Source organism: Brassica oleracea, chromosome C3 (assembly GCF_000695525.1).
Source record: "Brassica oleracea var. oleracea cultivar TO1000 chromosome C3, BOL, whole genome shotgun sequence".
NCBI lineage: Eukaryota > Viridiplantae > Streptophyta > Magnoliopsida > Brassicales > Brassicaceae > Brassica > Brassica oleracea.
Window position 1 is genome coordinate 42,943,108 of NC_027750.1, and position 12,839 is coordinate 42,955,946.

General features: G+C 30.6%; 1 protein-coding gene across 3 annotated transcripts; it reads left to right on the forward strand.

Moving 5' to 3' along the window:
- The first annotated feature begins 70 nt into the window (after window positions 1–70).
- On the forward strand, window positions 71–9,912 carry LOC106335349 (serine/threonine-protein kinase Nek5). Of its 3 annotated transcripts, none has more exons than XM_013773855.1 (15): window positions 389–486; window positions 555–621; window positions 727–792; window positions 877–923; window positions 1,042–1,087; window positions 1,190–1,270; window positions 1,362–1,401; window positions 1,498–1,547; window positions 1,866–1,947; window positions 2,035–2,084; window positions 2,281–2,354; window positions 2,491–2,542; window positions 2,640–3,281; window positions 3,360–4,690; window positions 9,746–9,912. In XM_013773855.1, exons 1-14 carry the CDS (start codon window positions 389–391, stop codon window positions 4,686–4,688), a joined length of 2,724 nt encoding a protein of 907 aa, XP_013629309.1. In that variant the 3' UTR covers window positions 4,689–4,690; window positions 9,746–9,912. The 3 variants fall into 3 exon arrangements, with proteins under 3 accessions (XP_013629308.1, XP_013629309.1, XP_013629310.1); XM_013773856.1 differs by lacking the exon at window positions 9,746–9,912 and adding an exon at window positions 9,048–9,063; XM_013773854.1 differs by lacking the exon at window positions 9,746–9,912 and having other exon boundaries at window positions 71–486; window positions 3,360–4,846.
- Window positions 9,913–12,839: the final 2,927 nt, after the last annotated feature.

Consider the following 12,839-nt stretch of genomic DNA (forward strand, 5'->3'; position numbering starts at 1 on the left):
ATTTTAACTGCTCACCTATTGACAAAAGGAAAAAAAAAAATTACAAAAACAAGTTGCCTAATCTCGCAAATCCATAAACCTACTCGGATCCACTTTACCCCGTCTAGATTCGTACGGTGCAAGTGAACTCAAACACAAAAGAAAAAGACGAGAAAGAGAGAGAGAGACACTATTCTTCTTGTCAAATCCCTCTCGCATTTTAATCTGTAACGATTTACTGTTTTCTTGTCAAGTCTAGAATCGAAAAGAATGTCTGGATCTGAAGTCTGAATCATTGGGAAGAGGAAGCGTGTAGGTCAGGTTGCTGCTACTATTACGTTGAAGAGAAGCAAGTATAACTCATTTATTGAGAGAAAGCTCAAGTATCGTTGTTAGTTTTGGGTGAGCAATGGAGTCGCGGATGGATCAGTACGAGCTCATGGAGCAGATCGGGCGTGGTGCCTTTGGCGCCGCCATTCTAGTTCATCACAAGGCCGAGAGAAAGAAGTATTCATTTCTCCTTCCATAGACTTTTTCTCCATGTATATTCGCTTAGCTCTGTGTTTTCAAATTAGGTATGTTCTGAAGAAGATCAGATTAGCTCGACAAACGGAACGTTGCCGGAGATCTGCTCATCAAGAAGTAATTTTTGAACACCAATCCCTTTTTTTTTCCAGATTCCAAACACGATTTCTTTCTTATCTCGAATTTGTTTTTTTTTTTAACCTCACTGGTGAATTTGTCCAGATGTCTTTAATTGCGAGGGTTCAGCATCCTTACATCGTCGAGTTTAAAGAAGCTTGGGTTGAGAAAGCAAGTCTTCAATTATTATTTTTTTATTGATCTGAATAGATTTTATTGTTTTTTTATAGTATGAGTTTAAATTTGAAAATGCAGGGTTGCTATGTTTGTATTGTCACTGGATATTGTGAAGGAGGAGACATGTGAGTTTACTTTCTGTTAAGATTTTCTAGTTAATGGTTTCCCCTTTTGTTGTTTTGTTCACACAAAGTCAAAGAGTTTGTTTAAAATCTTTTGGTTCTTCTGTAATGTTTTTGGCAGGGCCGAGTTGATGAAAAAGTCCAACGGTGTGTACTTTCCTGAGGAGGTACTCACTTACTTACTTTCCATCTGAAACATGTTTTTATGCTTTATTAGTGATTGATTAGTACTCTATGGTGATTGTCTTTTTCTTTTTATTGATTTGCAGAAACTCTGCAAGTGGTTTACGCAACTGTTGTTAGCTGTTGAGTATCTTCATTCTAACTATGTTCTACATCGTGATCTCAAGGTAAGAAAAACATTGGCAATGCTACTTGTCTGAATCGTTCTGTCATGCTTAATTTTCTTATGGACTTATTTGTGACGCCTGCTCTTTCCAGTGTTCCAACATTTTCCTTACTAAAGATGACGTCCGCCTTGGTAAGCTTAGATTTGTGCTCCACTCAATTTGACCTCCACAAAGAATGTTTGAGGTATTTTTAAAATATTGTGTTTTACCTTGTGTTGTATTTACAGGGGACTTTGGTCTGGCAAAAACTCTAAAGGCGGATGACCTAACTTCCTCGGTATGTCCTAGAGTCTCTGTAATTTTCGCATACAACTTGTATTTACCATTATCAGCGCATTTGACATGAGTTTTGCTAACCAAATTCTATACATGAAGATATCTATTGCCTCATTTCAACAACTGACTATATGAGATAATATCTTACAATGGTTATGACAGTCATGGGTTCTATATACTCCTGCCATTGACAATTGGTCTTCAGAAATGGAACTTCATAATGATTATTCTTGCATTGCTCTAAAAGTTTCACAATTGATACTTGTGTGACAAAGACTTTGGTGTTTTATGACTCATGGATTGGCATTTTATATGTAAGGTCGTTGGAACTCCAAACTACATGTGCCCGGAACTGCTTGCTGATATCCCTTATGGTTTTAAATCAGATATCTGGTCTCTAGGTATATATAATAGCCCTATCCTTTGTTACGTTTAAGAATCTTGTTGTTGTGGTTGAAGCTAAGACAAAACTGTATGCTGTTGAACAGGCTGTTGTATATACGAGATGGCTGCATTTCGGCCTGCTTTCAAAGCTTTTGTAAGTTAGGCATTTCGCTTAGATAATCTAAATGTTTTGCGTCTGTAGTTATATATATTTGTTTCCGTTCTTTAATTGTTTCCTTTTTTGGTGGGTAACTGATCAGAGAAGGTTGTGCCTCTATTAGAGAATAAAATCCTAAGGAGCTATATTTAGACTTACGTGTATAACTGAAATTTAGATTGTATGGAAACAGGATATGGCAGGGCTTATAAGCAAGGTTAATCGATCCTCAATTGGTCCGTTGCCTTCATGCTATTCTCCATCTTTGTAAGTTTCATTTTCTAAGCTCAAGCTTAATCTATTTCTTGATTTGACACTTTGAGATTGAAGTGTAATAATTCCTGATTAAATAACATTTCTCTCTCTAATATATTAAATTTTTTTTTTTTTTTTGATATTGCAGAAAAGCACTTATCAAGGGGATGCTAAGGAAGAACCCAGAGTATCGGCCAAGCGTATGTTTTCTTTCTAGGACCTGAAGCTGTCTTCTTAAGGGCCTTCCTTCACTTTTTGGAATGAAATTAACATTATAATACTTGTGTTTCTGTTCAGGCCTCCGAGATTTTGAAGCATCCTTATTTGCAGCCATACGTTGAGCAGTACCGTCCAGCCATAAACGCAGCGTCTATAACTCCAGAAAAGCCTCTCAATTCTCGTGAGGGCCGGAGGAGTATGGCTGAAAGCCAGAACAGCAATAGCTCCAATGAGAGAGATAACTTCTACGTGAGTGACAAAAGTAACCGACCTGTGGGTCCAAGCAACGGTAATAAAGTCGTTGAGACCGATTCAGTTTCTGTCGATGAAGAAGACATTGTCGACCATATGCAGCAACAACAACCGGTTGAAAATGAAAATGTCCAGAGCGTTTCAGCAGCTAAAACAGATAGTCATGGCATTCTAAAGCCCTCGCAGAGTGACCAACGGCCAGAGATGATTCAACCAAGGCACCCAAAAACTATTAGGAACATCATGATGGTTCTGAAAGAAGAGAAAGCTAGAGAAAATGGTTCACCCTTGAGAACTCAAGTTAATCGAGGGAGAACATCTGGTGTTCCGACACAGAAGAACAATACTGAAACTCCTTCAAAGATTCCCAAACTCGGTGACATTGCTCATAGCTCCAAGACTAACGTAAATACACCTTCAAAGCTTGCCTCTGATTCTGCAAAGACTCCACCACCGAAGCATCCACAAGTAACTACTTTCTCTCTCCCTCTCTTTTTCTATTTCCCAAGTTTAGGAGATATGATATGATAAAAATTGAACTTGCAGATGCCAATGATCGACTCTACTTCCAAAATTAAGCCTAGAAACGACAGAATTCCTCTGGCTCCCGCGGCGAAACAGGAGCCGGAAGAGGCAATGTCAGCTAAGCGAAGACAAAGGACACCTCCTACTTTACCAAGAAGAACGTCCTCAAGGCAATTAGGAGCAGATAATCCAAATTTGGTGGCTAAAGACACCACGAAGCTATTATATCCATGTCAGCCGTCAGAGCACGAAAATAATATTCATCATCAACCTCGTGTCCAAGTGGAGCCAAAGAGAACCTCTGTCGGATCTTCCAAAGGGGTCCAGAGTGAAAGCAGCAACTCCATCTCGTCTTCTTTGTCCATGCAAGCATTTGAGCTCTGTGATGATGCTTCCACACCGTATGTCCACATGTCGGAACACACAACTCCTGATGACCACAGACGATCATGTCATAGTGAATACTCGTCTTCATTTCCGGAAATCTCATCAGAGATGCTGATCCGCAGAGAAGAACACAGCACCAGTATGCGCCTTGCCGACACTGTTCGTGTTCCTGATGTTCAGAACAACATTTCCCAACACCAGCCAGGAGGAAGCTCTCCTCCTCCTGCGTCTAAGGAGAGTGGTAGCCCTCTAACGTTACAAAGCTACGAGCCAAACGCGTCAGGTGATGATAAATTCACAGTCAAAGAATTCGTCTCACCAGTGCCTTCGGATAACAAAACCACAGGCGTTGTCTCTCAGAACTCAACTCTCGAGAGGAGCAACAATCCTTCGGTGGTTGATGATGTCATACATGTAATCCGGCACAGCAGTTTCCGAGTAGGGAGTAGTGACCAGCCGGTCATGGAGAGTGTTGAAGTGGGTGTCCAGAACGTTGACGTTGGGAAACTCATTAACGTTGTGAGAGATGAGCTTGAAGTGAGGAAAGTAGCCACTCCCTCCTCTGATGCCAACTCAGAGCCTCCTCCTGCTGAAGAGCCAGATCCTATCACTAACTATTCAGAAACCAAGAGCTTTAACTCCTGCTCTGATTTTTCACCACCTGAGACTAGACCAAACTCATTCATGCCTGAAGAGGAAACTACTCCGGTTCCAGCTGTCAAAGAGACGTTGGACATCAAGTCTTTCAGACAGAGAGCAGAGGCCCTTGAAGGTCTCTTGGAACTATCTGCCGATTTGCTGGAGCAGAGTAGACTCGAAGAGCTAGCCATCGTGTTGCAGCCCTTTGGTAAGAACAAAGTTTCGCCTAGAGAAACTGCTATTTGGTTGGCAAAGAGCTTAAAAGGAATGATGATCGATGACATCAATCATAACAACTGTGGTATTTCCAGGAATTGCCCATGAAGGTACGATTGTATTATACCACCATCTTCAACCAAAACTCTCTGTTCTGTTACCTTTTTTTTTTTTTTCCTGTAACGTTTAAATTTGCACAAAGCAATAATTCCTTCTTTTATTAAAAAAAAAAAGAGAAAAGAATCTATTATAAACCATATTTTTTTCAAAGAACTCATCATTTTCGAAAGGGCAAATCTCCAAAATAGCACCTTTCTAAGTTTATATCACAAAAATAGCACTTAAACACTAAAATGACTGTTCCCTTTTTTTTTTTTTTCCTGTAACGTTTAAATTTGCACAAAGCAATAATTCCTTCTTTTATTAAAAAAAAAAAGAGAAAAGAATCTATTATAAACCATATTTTTTTCAAAGAACTCATCATTTTCGAAAGGGCAAATCTCCAAAATAGCACCTTTCTAAGTTTATATCACAAAAATAGCACTTAAACACTAAAATGACCAAAATAGCACATTTCTAAGTTTATCCTTTGAAAATTTTAATTTTTTTATTTTTCAAAATTTGAAATCTTATCCTCAAAACTTCATTTCTCAACTCTAAACCCTAAACCCTAAACTCTAAACCCTAAACCCTAAACCCTAAACCCCACCCTTTAACTCTAAACCCTAAATTTGTGACTTTTGATAAAACATTAAGTGCTATTTTTGTGACTTTTGACCTTGAGTGCTAGTTTGGGAACAAAAACTTGTCTTTTTCTCTTTTCGAAATCTTCAAAGTACAGCCACCGATGTTAGACGTAATCATCTACGTTATATAGAGATTATCAGGGATTATTGCTTGGTTCTTTTTCTTCTTCTCCATGTTTCTGTTTCGTTTAATAACTTTTATTATTTAGGACAAACTGATGAGGTTGAGTGATTATCAGTTATTTACTTACGGACGATCACGGAAATAAATTTATAATTTTTAAATTATTTCATATTTGATATGTTTGAAAATAGATCTCTTTTACATGGACACTGGATTTTAACCCACACATTCGTGCAGATATTTTATTTAACTTTTATATTGTTCAAAATTTATTTTATTAGATGAAAAAACTTACCTATATTAAACAATTTTTTAATATATACTTTTTAAACACACAAGTTGATAAGAGAAATCAACAATAATTTTATTGTGTTTTCAACAGTATTAATATTAGCCAACTTTATATATATTTGTATTGTTATATTTTTTATATTTTTTCCAATATAATCAATAACGTAAATATGCGTAAAATACATATTTATAAATATTTTCTTATTTTACATAATAATGTTCTAGTTTGTGATGTTAATTGATTATTTACACGTGTTTTATTTTTTTTAGTTCTTAGGAATAAATAGTTAGGTATTGGATGCTATTTCTAAGACAAAATATTTCGCATTAATTTAAAAGATTTTTAATTTATAAAATATTTTATGAAAAAATAGTTCACATAATTTAAAATATTTTAGATTATATCATATTTGGTTAGTTAAGATTTTATATTATGATTTTGTAATAGAACATTTAATTTTCTACTATGAAGTAGTTTTATAAAAAGAATATTCGTGTTTCAAATATTCTATTCACGATTTTAATTGAAAAATTGACATTATTTTTATATATGTGATAGTATATATATGAAAAGAATCTCGTTATCATTTTTATTTTAGGTTTTCTAATACTTAATTGTTTGTCTACTATATGATTTGTCAAGAATATAGATTGTATGGGAAAGATTGATTTCTTTTTAGTTATTTTAATAGCAATAAATTAGGGATACCTTAAATTCGGAATGTCCTTGATATTAGGAATATTTTGTGCAGTTAATTTTCAGCTTTAGACGTTTTTTCGGTTTAAAATAGATTTAAGACATATTTATTAATCCGTAAAAGACAAAGGAAACTCAAAAATAGGTTAAAATATATCAGTGGCATTGGAGTATAACTAACTTGCAAAATTAATGATATTTTTATTTTGTACTCCTCTTTTAATAGATTAGATTAGTAAATTTAAATTTATTAACTAATGATCAATATAACATTTTAAAGCATAACAATTTTATTTATTACTTTGAATAATTATATTTGTTGTTTTAATCGTTTGTTATATCAGAGTGTATCATATAACCAAATCCAATATTTATAACTAATTGGACTTATATTTATGAAAACACTATACCAATAATTTGTGAATAGTTTACTTTATATAAATTGATGTGTGGTTTTTTACTTTATTATTTATTTCTAATAAATATTGATTTTTTTAATATGTTTATACAAAATATATTAGGAAATCTATTGAAATATCTATTTTGGCTAAGATTTGACTAAAGAAATCTATTAATCAAATTAATAAATACATTAAACGATTAAATCTATTAATTAAATTAAGAAAAGACAAACATACTTAAATATATGTTTAATAAATATCTCAGTGGCATAAAAATGTAAATAACTTCGAAAATTAAGGGACAATTTCTATTGGTACTTCTCTTTTAATAATATAGATGATTTTACTTATTATCATTTTGATATATTTAATCATTTTTGGATATATTAAATCGCATTTACTCATCTAAACTAAAGCATTATTTAAGTGATTCTAAATAAGCCAAAAAGTTTTGTTATTTGCATTTAATTTGGTTTATTATTTCTGTTTCATAATATATTTTGGTAAAATTGCGTATAAATTGATATTTGTTATTTTTGGGAAAGAAACACAAAAATGTTAAGGGTTCGAAGTTTTGGAAATATTACTGATAATCTTTTAAAAGTTTTACTAGAGTTCGATCCGCACACCCGTGCAGATGTCCTGTTTTACATTTTTATAAATTGTTTGATGAATTTTTAAACACATAGGTTATTCAGATATTTTTAGATTCTTACACATCATAATCCCACTCACCTGAATCCAGGAGAACCAACTCGAACTCCATCCATAAATTTATTACATCCAAATGGAGCATGATTTTGAAACCCAAACATCATAATACCTAAAAGAACTGATTCATATTCGAACGGATATCTAAATACCCATGTCTAACTGATTTTGTTTCCCAAAACCCATTTCTAACTGATTATGTAACTAAATAAAAAATATATGTTAAACTGTTTGAATTTTTGTTACGAATGGAACAATTGCATTGAAACCTGCTGAATTATTATGTTTAACACGTAAAATAAATGATGTCAAATTATTATAGTAAAAAATATTAATGAATTAGTTATGAAAAGTGAAAAAGAAATGTAAAAGATGTAATAAAATCCTTAAAATAGGTAAATTCTATTTACACTTCTATGATAAATGATGTCGGATTATTTGAAAAATACAATAAATAAAGTGGTTAAACTTAATTTTAAAAATGAATAAAAATCAACTTAATTTTAAAAATGAAAAAAATCAGTAAGAAACCACTTAAAATAGGCAAGTAATATTTTTTACTTCAGTTTTAATAGAATAGATGAATGAATATAAACATTTAAGTCCAAACTAAATTGTAATAATTTCTTAACATATATTTTTCCACTTGTTCATTAGTTTTGAGTCGTTTGTAATTTACATGAAAAAAGAATAAATAAACGATTATTCTAAGTATAATATATCTTTTTAATTAATTAGGCTTCTAATTTGAGTATATAAATTATGATTGATTTACTTACTCATGAAATATATTTTAAAATGCACATATATTTTATTTTTGTTGTTAAAAAGGTATTTCCTTCTATTTATGTTGTATAAAATATGAAAAAAAATAAATAAAATACGTAATAGATAAATATGTAATCTACATATTTATAGATATTTCCTTTTTTATTATTTAAGTAGGTTTTGTAAAAAAGAAAAAGAAAAGGAAACTAAAATTGAAAATCTAATTAGATATTTATCAAGCAAAAAGGAAATACACATAGTTTTAGTAATTACAATTATGTATAATTTTAAATTCATTAAGGTTATTTTTGTAATTGACCATTGTAAAAATTAACGTGAGTTCGACACATATGAAATTGACTTCTCAAATAATATTATATAGATTTTCTTTCTAGCATTTGTATCTATTTTGTTTAAATCCAAATTAAAATTTACATGATTTTAATAGTTGAATGTGTAACAGATGTGTTATGTGTACTTTAGTTTTTGCTTGTTCTTGTTTCCTTATGTTGAATATAGCTTGCAATAGCTTTTACGAGAGATCAAGGCTGTAGCTAATCATGGAAATGTGAATTACCTTGATAGTAGAGAAAGCTATTCATAGTCCTTGTAGTTTTGTCAATCATTCAGTGACAGGGGCGAACCTAGGCCAATTGATCTAGTGGGTGCACCATTAAGTATTTTTTTCTCATGAAATTTTAAATATAAATAATTTTTATGGGTGCACAGGCCCCCATAGTACACAACCTGGCTTCACCCCTGTTCAGTGAGGAATCATGTCGAGATGCATGTGTTCAGGTGAATCCAAACATTTCCATCAGTTACACATAATATATCATCATTTAAAGAGCTAACTGCACCAAATCTTGGTGAACTCAGTCATCATTAGAATTGACAAAGGTATGAAAATGTCCACATAATCTAGGTCAATTCGCCAACTAAAAAAAGAAATGACTAATGTTAGACCAGGTATGAAAGACATGTAAAGGATAGATGATCTTGTAATTCATTTAGCTCTCTGCGTATAAAGAAGGTTGATGTCATCCCTCAAATCTCATGTCTACTCATGGAATGTTTCACATTTGCTAAACCCGTTATCATAGAACATTTCTGTAGTATATAGAATATCATGAAAGAAACCCTTCAAAATCACATGAGAACTTATGTAGACTTCCACAACTCTATCTCTACGTGAATGTCTTAAACATTTATTGTCCATAACCCCACAAATATTTAAGAATTCTATCAGTACCAAGTATTTGAAACCTCATTTTAAGAACACTCACAAATATTAATTTCTTATGTCATTGATTGAACGTCACTAACATTGTTCAATGTACATAAATCACCATGTGTTCAGAGCTTGATTTAGCCAATTTTAACAATCTTGTAGAAACAATGGTTTGACATCGTATTATTGCCACCAGGTACTGCCACACATTCTTAAAACTACTTTCTCGTCATACTTATATAGTCAAACCACTGTATCCAGAGATCGGGCATCATAAGAATGAGTGCGTCTATACGAACAAGAGCAATATCATCATCATATTTGGCTTCATGTTTTGCTACTGCGGTAGATCCAGGCGGCTTATTCTTCTTCAAACAATTTACTGCCAATGTCTCTTTGCACTAGTTGCAAATATATATTGGCTTAAGACTCTTTTAAAAACAGCTTCTTCTTTTTGATTTTTTTCGTTTCCATTGTCTTTGAACTCAATGCCTTACATTACAAGTCTCTTATATGAAGTGTTTATTCTGTATTGAATGTATCTTTGCCAATATAAAGTTTACGAAAGACTGCGAGAGAGGTACTAACATAATAAGGTCATGAAATCCACCTTAACATTGATATTATACAGCTTTAATAATATCATATTTAACTTGTCAAGGTGATCGCAAATGCAACATCTTTAGGCATTCACAAAGAGAACAAACATCTTTGATGATTTTGCATGTTAAACACAACAAAATTGTTGAATATTGGTTCAGAAACGCCTTCATTTTGGTTTGCTAAAGATTGTAATGGTTTTTCCCAATAAATATTGTCAAGCTGTTGGTTTATCTCATACATCTTTTCAACATATAAAAAATCCGACACTATAATGCTAGTTTGTTATAACAAATACGAGAAAATAGCGAGGAAACAAATGAATAAACTAGAAATTAAAAACACATAAATTCAATATGGTTCAGCAAATGCCTACGTCCACTTGCAAAAACAAATATTATCAGTGGAGGTTAACAATATTTTTTGGTTACAATAGATTAAAAGAACACAATATATATGGTACAATTCCCAAAAAAAAATTTCCAGACATAAACTATTTTTGTCCCCATTTAATACTCAGCCTATTTTGATATCCAATTAACACTCAAGATTTAAAACTTGAAATATTTTCACCGTGAAACTAGCAGCGTTAACTCTTTAAAAAAAACATTAAAATCCTAAATTTAATTGGATCACATATGTATATTAAATTATTAGGTAAGGATGACTATACTGAAAAACGCAGCAATTTTTAAATTACTGAATGCATTTATTTATTATGTTTAAATTAGAACTAGGTGAGAGTCCACATCTTGTACAGACTAATATATATCTAACACATTTTAATGTTAACTAGGATAGAGAAATTTATATGAAAATTATTTAGAAAATATTGTATGGAAAATAAATTTATATCCTTGATCGAATTAATATTTTGGCCCTTAATTTTTTTTTTTAACTTTTTGTTAATTAAATAATTTATATACAGATGAGCTGATCCCATTTTAAAAAATATTTTAGGTCAAAAAATTATTTATCGCATAAGAACGTTCTTAACGGTTAGGCCGAAGAATATCAGGTCTACTATTTGGTTACAATGAAACTATGTCAGCTCAGTTTTATATCATGATTTATAAATTTAAAAGTTAATTATGCTCGTGAGAAGTTTACGTTCACGTGTCAATCCTAAGTATCTTCAATTTTTTTTTCTTTTTCGTTTTGGTTATTGCTCGATATAAATATTGAATTTGGAGTTTATTCTCATTTCATTTGTTTGTTTTGGTCTGAGATTTAGAAAATGTTTAAGATTTAAAATTATTAAAGAGATACATATATAGGTTAAGATCCGCACCTTTTATATTTATTACTTATTTTATGTTTTATGCATATTATGAAATAATAAAATAATAAGTATATATACTAAATAACTAAGAAATTGGTTACTATTATGTAATAAATTAGCATGTGCATATAAATCAAACGATCATTTTTGTTTATTCGCAATTATTTTAGGGTAAATAAATCAAAACAATCAATCTTATCTATTGTATATGATATATAATTAAATTTAAATGATATTAACATTGATATATAGTATACTTTTAATATGGATATTTATTAAACGAGGTTTCTACTTATATGATTTTAAGATTATTTGCATATTTGTGTAACAAAATTTTACACCAACGATTTTTTTTTAATGTGGGATGTTTAATAGTTTCAATAATTTATAATCGTTTAAAAAAGACATTTGAAGATTTCAAAATTAAAATATTAATTTTTCAATATATGTTTAATGCAAATATCAAAAATATAAGTATGTATTTTCATATGATGTATAGTTTAATTTAAAAGATATGAAATATATATATATATATATTAACATAAAAACTTATTAAAATAAAATTATCTATTCATATGGTCTTATAATCATTATATCTTAATATAGAAAAAAATTTAAACCGTGATCACAAAAGTTTATGTGAGACTTTAAACAGTGTTAGTAATTTATACTCGTTTTGAATCGTTTTGAAAAATTCAAAATACAACATATACAAAAATATCTAAATTTTTTTTTATTTGATAAAAGTAATTGTATAAAGAAATAAACAAAAATGATAAAAAAATATACAGATTGTTATCAAATCTTTATTTTTAAAATCACTAATTGCCATATATATTTTAATCACATTAGGTAATTCCGTAGGTTTCATTTAAAGAAAGAATAGATAACATTATATTATAAAAATATGTGACAACCTTATATTAAATTATGGTTTATATTAAGTGCTATAGAATTTTTAGAAACATGATTTAGAAGACATTTAGAAGTGTCATATAGGATGTGGTGTATTTTTAATTATTACAAAATTAAGGTTACATCTTTTCAAATGTTTCACAATTAATATATAAGGGATGTTAATTTTAATTTTTGTTTAAATTAAAATTACTAAATGAGATATAGATTTAAATTAAACTATTTAACTTCGACAGGTGATGTATTAGATTTTATTTTTTGTGTCATCTTTTTATTTAATGGGTGTAAATTGTGGATCAAAATATTATTTCTAGTAATAACCAAAGTATAATTAAATAGAAACTAACAACTCCTAAAACATCAACAATATAACATTAGCCAATAAACATTATATACTATCAATAAGTTTGATTTTATAAACTGTGAGATGCAAAACTAATAAATTATAAAATATTACCAATGTATTCCGTTTGATTATACTTATATTATTTGT

Bases quoted from the DNA above. Each gene is read 5' to 3' on its own strand.
- LOC106335349 (XM_013773854.1), top strand. From the start codon at position 389: ATGGAGTCGCGGATGGATCAGTACGAGCTCATGGAGCAGATCGGGCGT. The intron at 924-1,041 runs GTGAGTTTACTT...TGTTTTTGGCAG, and splicing joins TATTGTGAAGGAGGAGACAT to GGCCGAGTTGATGAAAAAGT. The intron at 3,282-3,359 runs GTAACTACTTTC...TTGAACTTGCAG, and splicing joins CACCACCGAAGCATCCACAA to ATGCCAATGATCGACTCTAC.